The 21,318-nt window shown below is 41.1% G+C and overlaps 2 protein-coding genes across 2 annotated transcripts in view; one reads left to right on the forward strand and one right to left on the reverse strand.

Annotated features, from left to right (window-relative positions):
• Positions 1-21,318, forward strand: part of OARD1 (O-acyl-ADP-ribose deacylase 1) — a 34,105-nt gene that overhangs the window by 8,681 nt on the left and 4,106 nt on the right. The window lies entirely within an intron of this gene.
• Positions 1,947-13,750, reverse strand: APOBEC2 (apolipoprotein B mRNA editing enzyme catalytic subunit 2). The gene is made up of 3 exons (XM_033152593.1): positions 13,363-13,750; positions 4,100-4,650; positions 1,947-2,321 (listed from the first exon to the last, which is right to left on the reverse strand). Exons 1-2 carry the CDS (start codon positions 13,515-13,517, stop codon positions 4,107-4,109), a joined length of 699 nt encoding a protein of 232 aa, XP_033008484.1. The 5' UTR covers positions 13,518-13,750; the 3' UTR covers positions 1,947-2,321; positions 4,100-4,106.

Below are 21,318 nucleotides of genomic sequence, written 5' to 3' on the forward strand. Positions count from 1 at the left end.
ATTAGTGTAGCACTTTCTGCTGTGCAAGCCTGTGTTTCAGAATAACATGAAAACTATGGGACCTCAGTGGTTAACTGTTGTAGGTCTATATGCTCTGTTTAAAGTACTGTAATTAGATTTTCCTATTCTGTGTAAATAAAATACCTTTTCCAAGAATGAGTGAACTGTTTAATTTTTGAACTAGTGTTGCATCTCTGTGCACATGCAATGTCTGATATGTGCATCTACTACAGGGCTGGATTTAGGTTTGATGAGGCCCTAAGCTACTGAAGGTAATGGGGCCCTTTATATGTCCAGCTGTCCTTTGTCAACAACAAATTGTCACTGTTTTTTGTGTTGAATATATGTTATATGGTAATTTATGGACCTAATAGGTATCTAAAGCCATTTCCACATAACAAAATATGTATTTTATCAAAGTAATTGTTGAACTGAAATACAATTAAGAAGTTTCTTATATTTTGGAAATGTACACCCATGTGTTTTTTTTCCTTTAAATTTTTTTGGGGGCCCCAATAGAGTGGGGCCCTAAACTATAGCTTGTTTAGCTTATATGTAAATCCGGCACTGATCTACTTCTATTGTTGAAATTATTGGAGTATCCTGCATATGTAAGAGCTCTGTGCGTATTGGCATACATGTGGAATTCTGGATCAGTTCCATTTAGTCCATTTGTTTCATAAACCAGATATTGCTGAGCAGCAAAGGAACACATCAGTATTAAATAACATGATATTAAGCAACTATTAAAATACCTCTTATATATCTGACATGGGATTTTTCTAAATCTTGCCCAAAACTCTACTTCTGTAGCTCTTGTTCTTGCCATACATGGTCAGAGCCCTCAATGTTGCTTCTTGCAGAAAAATAAAAGCTCTTATAACATATATTAAAATAAATATTGTTTCCCTTAGATCTGTATGTGCAATAAATATAAGAAGATAGGTATTATCCAATTAGCATATTTCATTAAATTAACTGAATAGTGTGTCCCTGAAAGGATGTAGGTACCAGAAGACAGAAATTGTGCAAAAATAAAGAAACTCTCTGGGATCAAATTATTCATTTCCCCATATGTTTAATGTGGAGAATCTGTCACTACTGTTGTCCTTTTGTTGAAATCATCAATATGCCTTTTATCCGATCTTCACATAGTTGTATCACAGAGCGTTTTGCAGTACAGTGATCTTGGAAGGGAACTTGTAAATCTTCATTAACTGCTTTATTAACTAAGAGGTCTATGCTAGTGGTTCCCGAACTATTTTTCTCATGGACCATGTGAAAAATCTCAGAGGGTCTTGGTGAACCACTTAATATTTTTTCTGCCTGTTGTAGCACACTTGCTAGATGCAGTATGCATTTTAATTGTATTTTTACAGACACATCATGGGCCATCTGAATGAAGCTTGCAGAACACTGGTTCCACAGTTTGAGAACACCTGGTCTATGCTATTACACATTTCTCATCATATTGTAATACATTCTGTGATCTAGAGAACCCCTTTAGGCAGATGCAAAGGGTTACAGTATGTAGGTCTACCAGAATTTTGGCACCCCTCTCTCCTATAAGCTGTTCCTTGCTTTGCTTCAGAGGTACACCAGATGTTTCCCCAAACTGGAGCTGGTATGGAAGAATGGCCATGCTGAAAAGAAGAACTCAAGCTGCCACACATGTTTCTGGATTGGGACCATTTTTTCTTACCTTTTGGGCGGCAATCCTATACCACTTTACTTGAAAGTAAATCCCATTGAATGTAATGGGATTTCCTGCTGGGTAGACATGTAAGGAAGCCGACTGTTCAAACAAGTGAATCTGCAGAGCGTATAGCAAGATTTAGGCATACAGGTAATTCTAAGTGAATTGTCAGATAGCGAGTGGTTGAATAGCAAGACCTACGTATACTTATTTTTTGTTCTCTTAAAGAAGATCTGAAATAAAAGAGTACCACATTTGCTAAACTTATTTAATTTGCATTATTGTTTTGGTAAGGAGCTCTTTGGTGTGGTTTGACTTGTTTGCCTAAAGTTTTCAGTGATGAAAAAGCTTTGCACTGCGGATTGTTAACTTCATTCCATATCATAATGCTTTTTCCTCCCATGTGAGCAGCAGCACTGCAGGTTTATGTATTTCAAACAACCAAATGCCTACATGCAGCATAATAAATGTATTTTTAGTCAGCAGGGCGACATGTCAACCAGAGACTTGTGGTGTTGTTTTTCTTTTTCAAAGCAACTCTGGAGGGCCGAAGGGGGAGTCCCAGATGTCAAAGTATATCATGTTTGTCTCTCCATAGGGTTGGCAGACTTCACACATGCTGGCCCTGGGGAGAGAAAGGGAGACTTGAGTTGCTTTTCTCAAATGTACGGGGCTTTATTGCTCAAAATAATCAGTGCCTCACTAGTTTGTTCCTCTTGCATAATGGACAAAATGATATAAAATAGCTCTCCTTTAGCTTGGGGTGGGGTGTTTTCCGGATGTTTTTCTTCACCCCTTCCCAAGTTCCTAGAATAAATTCCATGTGGCACATCTTGTGTTTTAGAATACAGTGGTGCCTCGCAAGACGAAATTAATTCGTTCTGCGAGTGCTGTCGTCTAGCGAAAATTTCGTCTTGTGAAGCACGGACGGGGGAAGCGCAGTTTGACGGGGGGAAAACCGCGAAAATTTTTTGTCTTGCGAGTCGCGCCCTTAGGAAAATTCGTCTTGCAAGTCATCCTTTAGTTAGCGAATGCCTTTCGTCTAGCGAGGCATTCGTCTAGCGAGGCATTCGTCTTGCGAGGTACCACTGGAAGGTTTTGTCTTAGAATGAGGTGCCTAAGATTCCTGTTGACATTTTATATGGAAGCTGGTATAGGACTTTGATTGTATACTGATGAGGTTCCAGATGAGGTTTGTTGTAATGTCATGTGCCTGCTTTATTAGCATTTGTTTTCCATAATATTTTAATCTGTTTCCTTCTTTCAGTGCTTGTTTTAAATAGATGGGATTCAAAGTAATGAATCTAAACTGCAGGAAAAATAATGTCTTTTGAAGTATGCCTCTAGAACTTGTTTGCTGTATATTGTGATGTAGAATATAATAAGATTACCTGTTCCGACAGAGCAGCAGATACAGCCCAGGGGATGGGGCCATAGCTTAATGGCAGAGCACATGGTTTGCATGCAGCAGGTCCCAGGGCTCCTCTAGAAAACCTATTTATTGAGCATTCACTCTGATTTGATGGCACAAAGCTAACATGGAGCTTACAGTAGGCTATGTTTGTTCTCTTTTGAACATTAGTTCTGCTTTGCTACTGGGGTGGTTATACAACAGTGAGTATTCATCCTGAACTGCTTTTGGTGTTTATATATCTTCCCGTTGCTCATTCATTCATCCAAGATTTTTCAGTGCATTTCCAACCACAAAAAGTCTTTTTATGTGGATTTGTCACATTTGGGTGACACAGTGTATTAATCCACTTTAATTGCACAAGCCTAAATTTTCAGTATGTGCTTGAATCCCCTCTGCAAAATAGTGATGGTCTGGAGGCATGCCCAGTTATAATCCATGGCATCTCTAGGTAGAGCTGGGAAAGTCTATTATCTGAAATCTTGGAGAGCCACTGCAAGTCATTGTAGGCCAAGGTCCTCTGGCCCTCCATATGTTGTTAGATTCCAGTTCCCATAATCTCTGGCTGTTGGCTATGCTGGCTGGTGTTGGGAGTGCAACAACATCTGGAGAGTCACAGGTTGAGATGGTTTAAATAGGTTTAAGCCAACTTTCTGTTCAGATGCTACACTGAGAGCACCTGCAAACCTGCCATTTGGCAGGGCAGTTGGTCTTCCACATATGCACAGGAGCTGTGTAGGGTCTCTTCCATACAGAAATAGTTTTGATAGGCATCTAGACCTTTCATGTAGCTTATGAAATGGACTTCAGTATGGCTCTTCTGAAATGGGGAAAATTAAAAAAAAATGTCTCCAGCTCTTTGCTTTATCTTATTAACATTGGATAGAACAAAATGTATTTTTTTCATGAGTTAGATGGTCTGAGAAACTACTCTAAAAAGGAGAAAGCTTTTTGAAATTAGTTTTCAGAATTCATTACGGTACTGTACTTACTTGAACCTCAGTGCAAAACTTCAGCAAGCTTTTCTTCATAATATAGGAAGTTCTCTTGAATGTCCTCCCAGGGTGTAAATGCCTTAGGTTCCTCACCTTCCTCCTGCTCTACAAAATTCTTCCATACATACTCAAAGTCTTGAGGCTTCATGATTCTCATTTTACAGCCAGCTGCCTTCATTTTCTTCAGAGCAGCTTGGATGTCAGGCTCTTCCCACATGAAGAGACGGCCCACTACGATGGAGAGCTTCAGGTTCTTGTTCTTCTTCAGTGCCTTAGTTATCTGCTCAGCGCAGCCGACACAGGGGCTAGAAGAGACGTACCAAGTAACATTGTAGCGTAGGCCAGATTCACACGTGGGCAAGATGGTATTGAAGAAGGCATCTTCTGCATGGGCTGCTGCATGTTCATCCTCCAGATAGCCCCGTAAGGTTTTTGGCTCCTCCTTGCCTTGAATCTCTATGATGTAGCACAGGAAGGTCTTGTTCCGTCCTGAACTGTATTCTACATTCTTGAACTGGAACTTGAAAAAGAAGGCTGGAAACCGTTCCCTGTTTAAAAGAGTGAAAGAAAGCCTCAGTGTTACACACCTAATAACACACAACCTCCATCCATTAATTTCAGTGTTATTGGTGGTGTTAAGGTAATTTTGTAACCTTGCTATTCCCTTTAAGGCCTGAGATGTAGAAGAATTAGGCAATGACTAAATTTCCTGAATATATTTAATTCTATGTTCAAGTAATTTGGAGGTGTATGGTAGAAGTTGGTGAAAAAGCTTTGGTATAACCACAAGGGAGTTGCTATTGGAATTGGGGGAAAAGTTGGAAGAAATAAGTTGTCAGATGTTTCCAGCTTAGAGGGCAGGTTGTGTTTGCACCAGCTGTTTTTCAAGTAATCTGTTGCTGATATACCCAAGATAATTTCCCCTTTTGTGGTTTTAAAATGATTTGAAAGAAAGTATGTACAAACTAATGGTGAGCTATTCACCTGCCTGCTCTATTTTTCTATATTCATTTAAATCTACTGGTTATTAAGATTTTTCACTTCTTCCTTTATTTTTCTAGCTTCTTTCTTGTATTCAAGATGCCTCATCTTGAATTACTCTTGGTGTAATGCCTGCAAGTTAGCACTTAATCCCAGTACGTACTGTATATACTTGAGTATAAGCCTAGTTTTTCAGCACATTTTTTGTGCTGAAAAAGCTGCCCTCGGCTTATACTTGAGTGAGGCGGGCGGTGGGGGCGGCGAGAAAGAAGCCCTTTCTCTCCGCTCGTGCTTCCACCCGCTCTCCCCAGTCAACCATTCCTTAAGAACAGCGGTTCTTTACTCTCCCCAGGCAGCTTGTTCCATTCCTGAACTGCTCGCATAAATGCAAACTTGCCAAAGAAGGAAGAGGAAGGAGCAGCCCAAAGGGCTGCTTTTGGGCTGCTCGTTCCTCCTCCTCCTCCACAGCGGCAAAGGTGAACCGGCTTATACTCAAGTCAATAAGCTTTCCCAGTTTTTGTGGGAAAATTAGGTGCCTCGGTTTATATTCGGGTCGGCTTATATTCGGGTATATACGGTATTTTCTTCTCTCCCTCCACCCCACAGTGAGATTTCTACCTCTTAAGAAAGAACCTTCTCTGACCTTTCTGCAGCAAGCTTAAATTCAGACTCTGCTTGACTCATAGATGGGTCAAGATTTGGAATCTTCCATGATAGTTGCACTCTTCATTGCCTTGTAGAAGCTAGTCATTCTATTGTGTGGGATTCAGCTAGCAAGTCCCGCTAGTGGAAGCCAGCACAAGGGCTCCTGCTAGCACAACAGGACTTCCTCCCCTCTTCTTAGGGAGCTGGGTATGTTTAGCCTGGAGAAGAGAAGGTTAAGGGGTGATATGACAGCCATGTTCAAATATATAAAAGGATGTCATATAGAGAAGGGAGAAAGGTTTTTTTTTTTTTTGCTGCTCCAGAGAAACGGACACGGAGCAATGGATTCAAACTACAAGAAAGAAGATTCCACCTAAACATTAGAAAGAACTTCCTGACAGTAAGAGCTGTTTGACAGTGGAATTTGCTGCCAATGAGTGTGGTGGAGTCTCCTTCTTTGGAGGTCTTTAAGCAGAGGCTTGACAGCCATCTGTCAGGAATGTTTTGATGGTGTTTCCTGCTTGGCAACGGGTTGGACTGGATGGCCCTTGTGGTCTCTTCCAACTCTGATTCTCCTGCATGCCCCCTTTGAGTGTGTGAGAACCCCCTGAACAGCGCATGGGAAGTGGAGAGGAGGATGTAGCACTACATTGAATTTCTCCCACTGAAGTAGGAGAAGCATATCCAACCAGCTCTATGTATGTCCATTCTTCTGTGTGGGGCTTCAGTGTTTCACTTTGCTCTTTTAGCAGAGTATAAAGTTATATGATCTAACTACGTGCATCCATTTATCTCCCTCAAAGTCCCATCTTGTAAAACTGGGCTCCACTGTATTTCCTGCCAGGTGAATTCATCTTCATATTTCTGTTTATGTACCAGATGTAAGAGGCTCTTGGCCTTCAAAGGCTCAAACTGTAAATAAATCAATTTCTATTTAAGGTGCCATAGTTTGGTTTGTTAGTTTACCACAGGAAAGACAGTACAGCATCTTTTACGGAATTGCTCAGGTTCACTGGATTCAAAGCAAGGAGAATTTAACATGCAAAATGAATGGCAAATTTTTAGGTAGCTCAAGGTGGCTGGGAGTTATTGAAGTTGTAGTCCACAATATTTGGAGAGTGCTAGATTTGCTACCCCCTAGACTTTCTAGAATTTTTAAGTGCCTGGTACACCTATGAAAACATTGCTCGTTGTGGATGCCAATATAGCTGCACTGTTTGATGTAGTGCTTATCTCTATAGTGTCTGCACTTATTTGCAATTAAGCAGAACATAGCTGAGTGCATATTCCAGTGTGTGTGGATTCTAAACTCGTTGCTGGAAAATATCTTAAACAGATCTTGCCTCAAGGCTTTGAAGCCTCTGTCCTTAGCAATCACAAATGGTAGCAGATTGCTTGTGCCCCCTGCAGCTCTGAAACGCTTAGTTATTCATCACTGAAAGGGCAAGGGGAAAAGAAACCACATGTCCCATAAATCAGCACATACGCGCACGTCTGTGACATAGTTGCCTTTCAAGCTATCTTGTGTGCTGTTCAACTTGCCCCTAACAATAGCTGTTCTCTTCTAACCTAACAGTGATTCAAAATGCTCAAGGGACTTCTACAGCACATTAAAATTCATAGTTCATTGCAGTTCTGAGGCTAGAAGGGACATAATAGCTGGCTGACTGACTTACTCCCCCAATTTGCTGTGTGAGGTTAATTATTTCTTTCTTTATTGCACATTTCTGTTCATTTAAAGAAGACTGAGCATATTTTATATGTGAGTGTTGGGAAAGACATATATCCACATTTTACCAGTGAAGAAAATGAGCTATATAAATCCTACTGCATTGGATGACTCCTTGAAACTAGAAGCTAGACATTTGGATATTTAGAGCTCTGTTGTAAACATAGTTAGATCCTCTCTGTGTTACCTTGTCTCCTTACAGGAGTACTTTTTAAATTATTCCCATGCAAGGAATACTTGTGAAAAACATTGGAATTGAAATTCCGAGTTGATTTATGAGGTAGTGCTGGTGAATTTATTGTCCTTAAGATATCTCCTTAAAAAAATAATCTCATTGCGGTTCTAATATTTGAATGTTGTGTATTCCTTCTACATAATGAGTCTGGAAGCACTCTCTTAAATTATGGTGATGCGCTATAACCCACTGTTTCTTGTCTATCAGGCCCTATTATTTTGTATATATAATTTTCTATCTTAACTCCATTTGTGAAATTGTCTGGGAAACTAGTAATGTAAGAGCCACTATGATGTAAGAGCAGAGGTAGGCAACCTAAGGCCTGTGGACCGGATGTGGCCCAATCGCCTTCTCAATCCGGCCCACAGACGGTCTGGGAATCAGCATGTTTTTACACGAGTAGATTTAAAATGCATCTCTGGGTTATTTGTGGGGCCTGCCTGGTGTTTTTACATGAGTAGAATGTGTGCTTTTATTTAAAATGCATCTCTGGGTTTTTTGTGGGGCATAGGAATTCGTTCCTACTAACATGAGTTTGGCCAAACTGCGAGAGGTAGTGAAGGATAGGCGTGCCTGGCGTGCTCTGGTCCATGGGGTCACGAAGAGTCGGACACGACTGAACGACTGAACAACAACAGGAATTCGTTCATAATTTTTTTTCAAAATATAGTCCGGCCCACCACATGGTCTGAGGGACGGTGGACCGGCCCACGGCTGCAAAAGGTTGCTGACCCCTGTGTAAGAGTGTCAGATTATGACTTGGGGAGATCTAGGTTCAAATCACTACTCAGCTGTGAAGTGCAAAATTTCTTAGCTTAACCTATTTCATAGGCTTGTTGTAAGGACAAAGTTCTGTGTGTATCGAACTGATCAAACACTATGAAGAGCCAAACAACATGCTGCTTGCTGTCTTGAGGGACTTTGGAGCCACAGTATCAGGTATCCTCATGATCATGACAGCAGTCTGCCACTGCCAAAGAGAAGGGAGCAGGATTTGCACTTTGTGTTATTCCATCCTTTGGGCTGAAGCTATTTGTCTGATTTGTCTGCCATTTCCATTGCAGAAGGATGCAGTGCAAATTAATGTATCTGTAGGAGTCTCATGAAATGTACATGGCAGCTTTAGGAAGAGTTAGAACACTATAGAAAGGGATAGGAGGATATTCTTAATTATAAAGATTGGTCAGATTCTCAGTGCAGGTTCCACAGCTGCTGCACCTGTTGGGGACAGCATCAAAAAAAAACCTGGCAAGACACTGTGAAGCTTTTCTAATCTACAAATGGCAATTGAAATGCTTGAACTTCCATGGGGTAATTAGGCTGAAATGCTGGTATGTTTGGTGTTTTTAATCCCCTCATTAGCTAGATGACTGGCTTCATCAGACTGAAGCTTATAAATAAATAGAAAATTTGATCTGAGATTTCTCTTTGCAGCTGCAGGGGTTATGTTGTCTTAGAGCACAAGATATTTAAAGAATAATAATTATGAAGAAAAACGCCCTCCTTGGTGGCTGCAGATTCAAAGCTTTGATGAGACCACTGAATTAATAGTGTATCCTCCTATATTTGGTGCATGCAGGCTAAGCATGTTCTTGGATACCAGCAAAGAAGGGGCACAAAAAACCAGATTTTCTTTTTAAAGAATTTGACATTAGACTTTTTTTAAAAAAATAAATAAGTAGACATCATGGGAAAAATCAGGCATTTATTAGACTTTCTTGCATCCACTCACACTCTTCCCCCATTTTCCTGTTTTATTTTTTATTCCTTATCACCACCTAAACCAGGGGGCATAACAAAGCTCGAAATAATGCAAGGAAATAAGATCCCATCATATGTTGCAATAAATCTGTTTTATTTTTGATATTTTTTCAGTTCTATATACTTGATTAATTTGTTTTCTTACAGACACACACATGTGGGTGGGGGGGTATGGTTTAGTATTCTTATGTTGAAATACATATGGGGGCACTAATTTTTTCATTGCATAGGGTCTCTAACGGTTTTAATCCAGCTCTGCTTGTATTGACTAACCTTACCCATGGAAAGCAGTTAATTGAACTTAGAACTGGTTTCGAATTTCAGATCACTATGAACTCCTTTGATCTTGGGCAAATAATACTTTTTTACTTTCTGCTTCTTATTTGACAGAGATGATAAGAACTTTGGAAGTACCAATTGCAGTTCATACGATTATGTCAACGATATATGTTTTCTCTACAAGTTCTGTTTGAAACCGATATTAAGTTCATTTTTTAAAAAACAGTTGAAATTGAGCCTACTAAAGCCTAAAAATCAGCAACAAGAAATTCTTTGGAAAGAATGCTCAAATATTGTAATACTAAGTGGCAGTATCGATTTCTGAGCCTGTGAACACAGATGTCTCTCTGAAAGACTGGGCATGCTGGATCTATACAACATAGTAGTTTAAATTATACTGGCAGAATGCCTCACCTCATGCAAAGGCATGAATTCTACCTAGCAAAAGCATTACAATAAGTTACATACAATGAGCATCTTCAGAACAGAATATGAAGGTTTTAGTATTCGGCTTTATGGCTTTGTATACATGACCTTGCTCCAGTGAACTACTGCTAGTGTTTGAAGTTGTGTATATGTGATGTTGGCACAATCCACATCCAACCTGTAGCTTCCTGAGGAATGCTGCTGTTTGATGTCTTCATTCAAATTTGGAAATGTAAGTCACATTCTCTTGGTTAAACTGAGATCTTTACATTTTAGACAGCTGTTATGCATGTGCAATGACAGCACATGAGCAGCTTCATGAATAGGAGTTCTGGGGTTGAGTGGGTTGCAGGCATGGGGAAGCCAAACAGGCAATGGGCATCAGATGAAGACATCCCTGCCCATCTCTGGTATGTACATCAGTGAGCAAGTGCAACTTGCAACACAGCAGGGCAAAGCAGCCTTGCTGCATTTTAAGCCGCTAATGTGTGAATTGCCAGAGTTCCTTGTTTGGTCAAGACTTGGGATTACTGTGCATATCTGTTAGGACATCTTTGGTTTGGACTAGTTGGAATTGTTGGGGTTCATTCTTACAAAACTGAGGTTATAGCTAGAGCTTAAATAGTGTAACCTTTTGTAGTAGTAGTAGGAATAGTAAAATAACAACAACAATAATGTCCATCTCACAGTGGCGGAGCTTCATGCTCCGGCACCGGGGGCGGGAAGCAGGCGGGGGCGGGGCTGGTGCGCATTCTGGGGGCATGGCGCGCGTTCTGGGGGCGCGGGAGGCGGGGGGCAGTCGAGATGGAACCCTGCCGGGATCGCGCTGCCCGGGCCGCCCCGCCCCCTACGTCCTGCCCTTCCTACGCCAGTGCCATCTCAACAGCATTATTATTTCTAATAATCCAGTATTTGCACATAGCTATAGTGCTGTGGTGCAGTGTCATACTAGGAGTGTCAAGATCCAGATCTAAATCCCCACTTTGCCATGAAGCTTACTGTGTGTGAGCCTGAGTTAGTCATTGTAAACCTAACCTACCTCATGGAGTTGATGTGAAGATAAAATGAGCAGTCGTGTACACCGCCTTGAGCTCCTTTGAAGAAAGACTGGGTATAAATGTCAGAAATAAAGAAATAAAATAACACTGCCCGTTCCCAACTCCCCAGAGGTCCATGGTTCAATTCCTGTTTTAGTAAAGCTATCAGAACTATTTGCTTTGTGTCACAATCAACTGATAAGCATTAGAATAATAGAATTGTAGAGTTGTAAGGAATCCTGAGAATCATCTGGCCCAAACCCCTGCAATGCATGAGTATGCAGCTGTCCCATATGGGGATCAAACCTGCAACCTTGGCAGTACCAGCACCAAGCTCTAACCAACGGAGCTATCCAGGCTGAGAGGCATGAAACACATATGGTAGCATGAAGCCACTGTTGTTATTGATAAGAAAATTTATATACCACTTAATGCCAAATAGGCTTCTAAGTGGTTTGCATAAAAATAAGTTGTTTAAGTATTAAAATATAAGCATTCAAAATTAAAATGCACAATAAAATGATATACGTAATTAAAACATTAAAATAAAAACATCCATAATTGAAATGCACAATGAAACAAGCCCATCTGGTCACGAGTTCAGAGAAATGCCTCTGTAAACAGGTGTGTCTTTAATATATGCACCATGTTCATTTGTGGCACAATCCAGTGCATGTCTGCTCAGAAGTTAGCTCCAATGGGACTGCCGGGTAAGAGTGTAAAGTAGGATTACAGCCTTGGGCACCTAATCCCAAATAATTCAGCAATTAGTGGTGTCAAAAGTTTATATTTACAGTTTCTCTTGCTGCTATTTCTGGTAGAGACCAAGGAATGAATAACATTTAGTCCTTAAACCATAGCTCCACCCAGAAGTGGCTTAACTCCATAGAATAGAATGAGATGATAATACTCATCAAAAGAGCGTAAGTGTATGAAACTTGCAACCAGGAGCCACCTAGACTCTGGATGATAACAAAGCATTGTCTTGGGGATTAGCACCTTGCCCTATTCACCTGCATTTATGTACAGTCGTACCTCGGGTTATGCACTTAATTGGTTCCGGGTCGCTGTACGTAACCTGAACAACGCGTTTTGCGCGAAGTGCGCAGAACGCGCGCAGCGGGTTACACTTCCAGGATATGGGAGTATGTAACCCGAAAAGTACGCAACCCGAAGCGTACGTAACCTGAGGTACGACTGTAGTTGGGTGTGCCTCATTCTTTTTCTCTGCAACATCAGTACAGAGCATAGCAAAGAACAGTGTTGCAAACTCAAATTGCCAGCTAAGCTACAATTACTGCAAATTCAGGTCCTTGTTTTAAAGTTTATGACCACTTTTGATTTGTTTTGGGAACTGAATATCGTGGCATAGAGATCATGGTAAGAGGATAAAGGTGTATAATATTGATGAATTCCTCACTACATATTGTAGTTGAAGTCTTAAGTATCAAACTTATATGGTACTGTGATAAATATTATTAATGCTTAAAAACAGCGGCTCAAAAGATTTTTCTAGATGAATCAATCTCTATGATTAAAGATTTTCTGATTACATTATATGCCTGCTGTATTGTATAAAAACCCGTTAGATCTCTCAGATGACTTAGCGTTCACCTCTGCTATTGGTCTTTTCAAACAATTTGATTTTATCTGCCTAGATACAAACAAAAAATTGCAGCTATAACTCTCCGTTTCAGTGTTGGAATAGATGCAAAGTCCCTCTAGTCCAACTCAGAAAGTTTCCTCTTTTTTCATTTTAATGAGGCTGCATATGTGGAAAAGGTTAACCAAATGCATGACATTCTTGCTGGCTCGTGGGAGGGCACACAGCCAGCAACCTCTTGCAATATGATTAAGCCCACAGGTGAGCATTTTCCCCACTGAGGGAGAATAACGGTTTCAGTGCCATAAATGATAATCGTAAAATAAATACTTGCTGTGAGTTCATCCTGCTTGAATAACATTTAAGTCTCTGTATTGCACCACAAAGCTTAGAAATAATATGGGTCCTCGTTCAGAGCAGTAAAACCTTGAACCTGAGGCAGACCCCTTTTTAAAGAAAACAAAACCCTGCAAACATTGTGGTGGCCAACTTCTGCAAAAATCTTCTCTTTGTCTTCTGTGTTTTTTTGCCGCCATTGAGTATGGGATAAAACAGACCTCTTACCCTGTTACAATTTCGAAGGGTGGCAGCACCTCCAGCTCCTTTGGCTTTTCGGCCTCCTCTGCATTCTCTGCGTTCTCCGCATTCTCTGGATTCTCTGCATTTTCAGCCTTTTCACCGTTCTGGGAGGCTTGCGGCTGCTCCTGCTTCTCAGCCATCCTGTTGCAGTGGATGTCCAAAGGCTACAGCAGGGGCCAAGAGCTGTGCTCAGGCTTCAGATGCAGAAATGTGACAGGAGGTGGTGGTGGGGAGAGCTGGAAGTTCCAGCCCTAGACACAGTTGTCAGGAGCTATATATGGAATGGCAGCAACCACAGGGTTGGGTGAAGGCTAGGATGACTCCAGCACTCTCGGATGTCACCTCTTCACTTTCACTCTGGCTGTGGCCTCTCCCTTGCCTCTCTTTTATATTTTAACTATGAAGTGACGAGTTCAGTGTGGGCGGATGATGGATGGAAAATCCTGAATGCAGAAGTAACCTATTTATCCACAGCCATGACGGAAAACTGGCTTCAAGCAAGGCTGGTCACTGACCAATGTCCCTGGACAGTACGCTCTCCTCCTGCCCTTGAGGGACCACCCTTCCAGACTAGACAGGAGGAGGAAGGCACAATGCCGTTGTTAGCTTTTTTTAAAAAAATTGACTGGTTGTTGAGCCAAAGGTTGATGAGGCCTTTTGTTGAAACCTTTACATACATATGAAAATTGTGTCCTTTGAAATGCCTGTTTCCATAGGGCAGGGATGTGGCCCTCCATACGATATTGGACTGCAACTCCCATTAGCCCAAGGCAGCATGGCCAGTAGTGAGGAATGATGGGAGACGTGACCCTACAGATGCTGTTGGACTATAAATTCGCTACCTCTGCCCTAGGGAATATATTGAAAAACAGACTGAAAGTTGTTTGGAATCAGCACCACACACCGAAAGTATGTTGGGGGAGATATTCTGCTACCGCAAAATAATCTGAATGACTGAAGTTCTTGAACCTGAGAGTAAACCCATTGTACAGGGTTTGCTTTTTGTTGAGGATCTGTGAAGTTTCTAATACACTGGAATATGATAGCATTAGTTAATAAGGAATATATAGGAGAAGTATTATGTCTTTTAGGTGGCTGCTTTTTCTTCTCCACAGTCAGTCTATCTGGAGATGTTTTGCTCAGGTAGAATTGCAGTGAGGGGACTAGGACCAATACTGCTGTGGTGGAATTTGATATTTAAAAAAATGAATGCAGATTGGGGAAAAGGGAAATGATAATGATGATGATAAGATGAGTTGTGAATAGGAGCCTGCTTGATGCAGGGAATATGCAGCTGGTTTTGAACAAGTATAAAAATGGCTATTTTTTTTTAACCCACTGGATTTGGGTCCAGATCAGGAGGAAGTGCTGTGAAATGTGTAGATTTTGCCTATTGGAGCTCAGTAAGCTGAACATGCATTCTGGGGGAAAAATAGCTTGCCTACAAGCTAGTTTGACCTGCAACAGTTTGGGATGTCTGCATTGCTCTGCCCTGAGCTATCCAAAACTTCCTGAGGATGGAGATTGCCTTGAATACCTTTCATGTAGGATTTAGACTATAAAGATTGAAAAATTCCAACATACATTTTTATATTAACACATTAATAATGCAAGACAGTATTTGAAATAAGTGTATGCTGGATTTTATTTAACAGATAACTGTATACGTTTTGCTCTCTTACATTTTTATTTCTCCCCATCCCCTGGTATGTTTTGTTGGGAACCACATAGCAGCTCCCCAGTGTCCAAAACCTTTTTGAACTCTCCAGTGTTTGACAAATGTGCTTCAACACATCAAGTTTTCCTGCACAGTATAAGTGTTTGAAAATATGTATTCCTCACATTCACACTTCACAATTTATGAACATAGTATGAAAAGTGGAGCTATGAACAGGGGGAGCTGCTGCTCTTGCAAGGCTAGGCATTCTGTTTTCACTGAATCTGCCCCTATCTACTCCAGCCACTTCTCTCCCTGCTCCAAGCTGTTCCTGAGAGGTGGGGGACCCTCCAGAACAATATGTATCATGATGCAGAGTGTTGCAGAAGATTGGAGGATTAGTGAAAATCAGGTGAATGCACAGAAGTGCTTTCTACTTGCACAAAGCAGCCAAAGGCACTATTGGACATATGATATAGAACCCAGCCTCTTTAGAGATTTTTGCTGCTTTAAAAAGTTGAGCTGCTTCTTTAAGAACAACAAAATTCCATTCATACCTCTATGAGATTTCCGCCCATTCCTTTTAACTGTTTTTAAAAAGACCACTTAAATAGAAGCTTACACACTAACACACCAATTGGTCTGTGGCATAACCAGCAGTGATTTCACTGGGCCTCTGTAGCAAGCAGACATTGTGCACCTGACAACTGCCTCTTGGACTGGGTTTTATTATAAAAATGAGACAGAGACAACAGGGGCTATAAGGCAATCTATGATCAGTTTTTTCAATGGTATGGAATATGTTCCATAGGAAGCGTACTGTATTGTTTTTCTCCCCTCCCTGGTTACTATGCACCCCAGACCAATCACTGTCACCTTTGACATTTTAGGGAGGAATTGTGGGGGTGGGAATCCTGAGCTGATGAGTGATAACTCTTCCATACCCCTTCTCGTGTCCCTCTGACCCACTTTATTTTTGGAAGCTCTTGACTGCTGGATTAACCAGGGTCCCATCATTCTTGCCGCTTTAACTTTCGCTGGAGCCAGCCAAGCTGCACGAATCAATGCTGAGCTTTAATCTAATCTTTGGAATGTGGTGCTGGGATTGTGGCTCCATCTCTTTCTCAGCTGCTGCTGAACTCCTTCTAGGGCAGTGCTCTGCCTCCATGCAGGCAGACACCACACAGGCTGTGTGTGGACCTGAGGGAAGACAACAGAGATAGTGCACTACACAGAACACAGTGGTGGTATGCTTTGGAATTTGGTGTAGCAAAGAAAGCCTCATTGTGTTTGGTTCATTTATTTGAGTGTGCATCAGTGACGAACTGAAAAAAACTGCAAAATACAAGGATGCCTCTGCAGAACCTTTATCATTCCATGAAGGCAGTCCAGGCAATGGCATATGGCATGTAGTTAACAGGAGGCTATGCTATGGACATGTTTCAGACTAGATTCATCCTCATGGAGATTTCACTTCATAAACATGAACAACACTATAGATCAGAGCATTGGAGGAATCTCAAAAGTTATCTAGTTCAACCCCCTATGAATGCAGGGAATCCACTACTACAGCATCCCTGAATTGTTGCCCTATAACCTCTGCTCAGAAACCTCTAATGAATGAGGCGTTGCATTGTTAATCCAACTAATTTACATTTCAACAAGCTATTAAAGAAAACAAACGAACAGGTTTTTTTAAAAAAGTCTATTCATTTCTGAAACAACAATTTTCAAAATAAATTTAAGCCTTATGTTTTTATGTTGCAATATTTAGTTGCTTATCCTGACAAAATACTGCATTACTTTACTGTATTATACAAAGGTTGTGTTCGCACTCCCATTTGCTGTGCACTCACTGTTTTTCCAGTGCTGGGTTTGTAATCCGTGTTCACATGAAGTTCTCCAAATGCATATGTATCCTGTACTTCCCTATAAAATGCTGCTGTTTGATGCATTGTCAGCTTCTCACCGATTGGAGTCCTTGAGCTGTTCCTTAAACTGACATTGCTGCCTCCTCTGTGCGTACAGAAACAGAAACTAATCTGACCAGTCCCCCCCCCCCCGGATACTCAGGGGTATGCATACCCCCTGAGCCTAAGCATTTTGTGAATCTAAGTTTGGCCTCATTGAGGGGCAGCACTAAATCTGACACTACTGAAGTAGAGATGGTGTAGCAAATGTAATGCACTGTGCTAGATGCTGTATGTTTTAAAATTGTGTTTGTACTGTATTGCTTCTTTCATTTATTTTATTGTATTGCAATTTGCATTCCACAGGATTCAGATTGTAACAGGGTAAAATGCAACTTGAGAAATAAAAAGCAATACAGATACAGTTGGAGGTCGATATGAATATGGAATGCAGACATGCTGCAGACCACCTGAATGAAGCTCAGATTGGGAACCCCTGCTGTACAACTTCATGGCTTGTTGGTCGTAGTTTGCAACTAAATCTTAACTGTGCCTGCTGTAGATAAGGCTACTTTAAAAATCACTGTCTTATTAGTGTCATGCAGCAGTCCAAACTCTCCCCAGCTCTGCCCGCTGGCAGGGTGTCTAAAAACCACAAGTACTAGTCTAATATTCTCCGATGGTCTGTTTATAAGAGTTGCCCTTTTGTCAATGTGTGTGTTTATATCCTCTGTTCAGCTGGGTCTACCCCCTAGGATATTTTCTAATTATAAAGGTGCCTACAGAGGACAGCGCCTTGCAATCCAGGCTCAGGAAATATTTATTTGGCCAGAAGCAAAGATGAAATAAGACACTGTCTGTGTTGGACAGGGTTGGGATGTGCTCTTTAGAATAAAAAGGACAGCTTGTTATCAAAACAAAACGGATCCCTGGATACGTTGTTGGGCAGTGATTCCTCTGCTCCCCTCCTGTAACTACTGCAACACAAATAAACAATAAACAAGCACACTTAGTAGCAGTAGAGTGTGTCTTCCTTTCCAGCAGCCCACCCACCCAGTCTGCTTATTTTCCAGTGATTTCAGGAACAGATTGGCATGCTTTTATACCTCTGTACAGATTTGCTACATGCTATAGAACCATATCCAGGACTACAACAATACAGAGAAGCTTATCAGGAGAGCAATGCTGGCACTCTTGTCTCAGGCTGACTTGGATTGTCTTAATTAGTAGGCATCAGTTAATTTTTCTGTGGCACATCAAAGCTACCGCTTATAGGCACCCTTGTTAAGATACTCAGAAGGCAAACAAAAGTGTTAATCTAGTGGAATCTACCACTATGTATATTCTTCAACAACCTGATGACTAGGTACAGTATTATTTTACGGGGGGGGGGGGGAAGCACACACAACCTGTTAGCCCTTCAAAGAGCTTGGAGAGCTGTGACATTGACATTCACTTATGCTAGTCCATGAAAAATAAGACTGGGAAATAGCAGTTTGAGGAATGCTGGCATTCATCATTCTTTCCATTTCTGCTTGACCTTAGACCACTGTAGCCAAAGGACATTGAATATTGCAAATAAAAGGAGCTCCATGGGGTGTTGTATATCTAAGATGTAACCACCCTGAGATCTATGGATATAGGGTGGTATATAAATTTAATAAACAACAATAATAATTTTAAACCATTTATATATAAAACTGTATTGGGTAAGTGCACAAATGTGATTTCAACTGTGTCTGAGCAAATTCTATTCCAGATGTAAGAGCCATGCTCCTCACCCTCCTAATTCTATATAACATTTATTTATTTATTTATTTATTTATTTATTTATTTATTTATTTATTGCCTTGTGTCAGTTGAGGAAGCATTGGAGCTTAATGGCAGAGCATATGCTTTGCATTCTAAATATTCCACCAGGTACAATCCCTGACATCTCCAAGTAGGGCTGAGAAAGGTCCTTCTTGGAAAAGCTTGGAGAGCTACTGAAAGTAAGTGTAGACAGTATTAAGCTTGATGAACCAATGGCTTAGCATAAGACATTCTCTTTCTAAATAATAATAATAATAAGGCTCAGTGGAATTTCCCTCTTGGCATAGTTGCACAGAAATTTATAAATAAGTAAATCTGCTATCTAACCACTCATCTTCATAAACTCTGGAAGCCTTCTTGGATAAAAGGAGGAGTGTAGAATGCTTACAAAGAAGTAAATGAAACAATTTATTTTACATATACGACTTAATGATTTGACTCAGTGTAAGATTCCATGGTTCTTAAGCAGGAAACCCAAGTGAAGAACTGAGGAAGCTTGAAATAGCATGAAACTGCCTTTAATTTTGGAACAGAGCCAGTTGGATTGTTCAGTCATGTATGCTTTATAGCTTATTAGAACTCTTCAAATTTCAACAAATAAAATGCAGGTTCTTAACATAAGGAAAGCATGCAGTTTCATATACAGCCGATACATTATTGAGTGGATCGGGAATTGCATGGGATGACACTGGTGTTGAGGCTTTTTACATGTAAAAGTATCGCGGCAGGTGATAAATGTGGATGTGGTCTTTCAGTAAGATCAGCCAAAGCATTAACTTAGCATGGAGTACATTATCTCACTGAAGGCTGGGGGAATTGGAAAGGTGTCTTTGTTTGTGGTGGCGCCAGTGGTATATGAATATCTCAGTTGTATGCCAGCATCAGATGACTTGTCTAGCTTCGGGACTCGACAGAAACAAAATAAATACAGTGCTCATAAGCTTGCATGTAACACAATGTTAAATGATACAGATGTTTTATTACCTGTTTCAAAATGCCTCTGAATACCAATTGCCGAGGAACCACAGCTGGAGAGTAATTGTGTGCACATCTCCTGATTTTAGGCTTCCCAGTGGCACCACCTGGTTGACCACTCTGGAAAAGAGGATGCTGGACTAGATGAGACTTTGGTCTGATCCAGCAGGACTCTTCTTTATGTTATTTGTTTTTAAAATGTCTCTCCTGTTCCCCACTCCAACTATGGTGGTAACTCAGAACAGCTAACAACATAGAAAATCATCAAGGCAATATTAAAAGCAACAAGAGATTCTTGTTTCAGCCTACTAAAAAGACATGAAATAGACATGAAGCCACAGGCAACTGTGCTGTAACCAAAAATACTCTGATCCTTGTGCCTGTAGTACTGAATTACAGTCACTGGAGTTACCTGAAGCAGAATTTTGGGAATCAAGTGGAGTATATAGCAGGGCAGGTGCTTAGGATCTACAGGACTCAAGTGGTTTAGGGCAGGCATAGGCAAACTTGGACCACCAGATGTTTTGGGACTACAACTCCCATCATCCCTGACCACTTGTTCTGTTAGCTAGGGATGATGGGAGTTGTAGTCCCAAAACATCTGGAGGGCCGAGTTTGCCTATTCCTGGTTTAGGGCTTTAAAGGTGAGAATTAGCAAGCTGAGTTAAGGCCAGAACAGTTGATCAAGGCAGATCGAAAGGGACTGCAGTTATATGCTCTGTCCATCCCATTCCCAGGCATTAGCTTGGCCAGTAGCATTTTGAACCAATTTAAATTTCTGAACACTTCAAAAGCTGTCCTGTGTAAAGTTCATTGCACTAGCCCAGTTTTGATGTTCTTGGTGCATTAATAACCATGGCCAAATCCACCTAGAAATAATGCTGGATCAAGAGACCCTCTGAAACTGTGAACTTCCAGCATAAGGGAGTGTTCAACCCCATCCAGCACAGTCTGTACCTCAAGCCCTGGACTAACTGATCTACCAGCAAATAGTACTTTGGTGATCTGGATTAAGTTTCCCATATCCATTTCCTTACTGCCATTCAGCATTGCTTCAAGATTACCATTCCCTCCCTAGAATCTGTAAAAATGAGAGAGATACTTGATTATGGTTATAGCTATCTGTTCATGATACAGGTCAGAGTGGTGTTTGAATGCTGAGGTTGCAAACTAAATTTGTTCCATATAATTTACCCCTTAAACTCTTACCGACAGATAAGAAAAACTCCAGAATCTGTATTAGTCTTATTGCATAGGTCAACAGAAACACAAATAGTGTGCAAGCATGCATGTTCTCCAGAACACTTTTGTAGACTAAATGGTAAGCAGAGCAAGGGGTGGGGGCCAGAGAGGGAAACACATCTTGTCTGGCACCAAACCCATGGAGTTTGCATCTGGTCAGAGACTTATGATGCAGGGGCAGCCCACCCATGAGGCAAGGTGAGATGACTGCCTCAGGTGGCAGGATCCACAGGGGAAGCAGATGTTGCCTCCAAGGAACGCATTGCCTGTTGCTGTTGTTGTTGCTGCTGCTGCTGCGGTGGTGGGAGCAACAGCTGCAGCACACTTCTTGGAGGGCAGATCTGC

Source organism: Lacerta agilis, chromosome 6 (genome assembly GCF_009819535.1).
Source record: "Lacerta agilis isolate rLacAgi1 chromosome 6, rLacAgi1.pri, whole genome shotgun sequence".
NCBI classification, from domain to species: Eukaryota; Metazoa; Chordata; class Lepidosauria; order Squamata; family Lacertidae; genus Lacerta; species Lacerta agilis.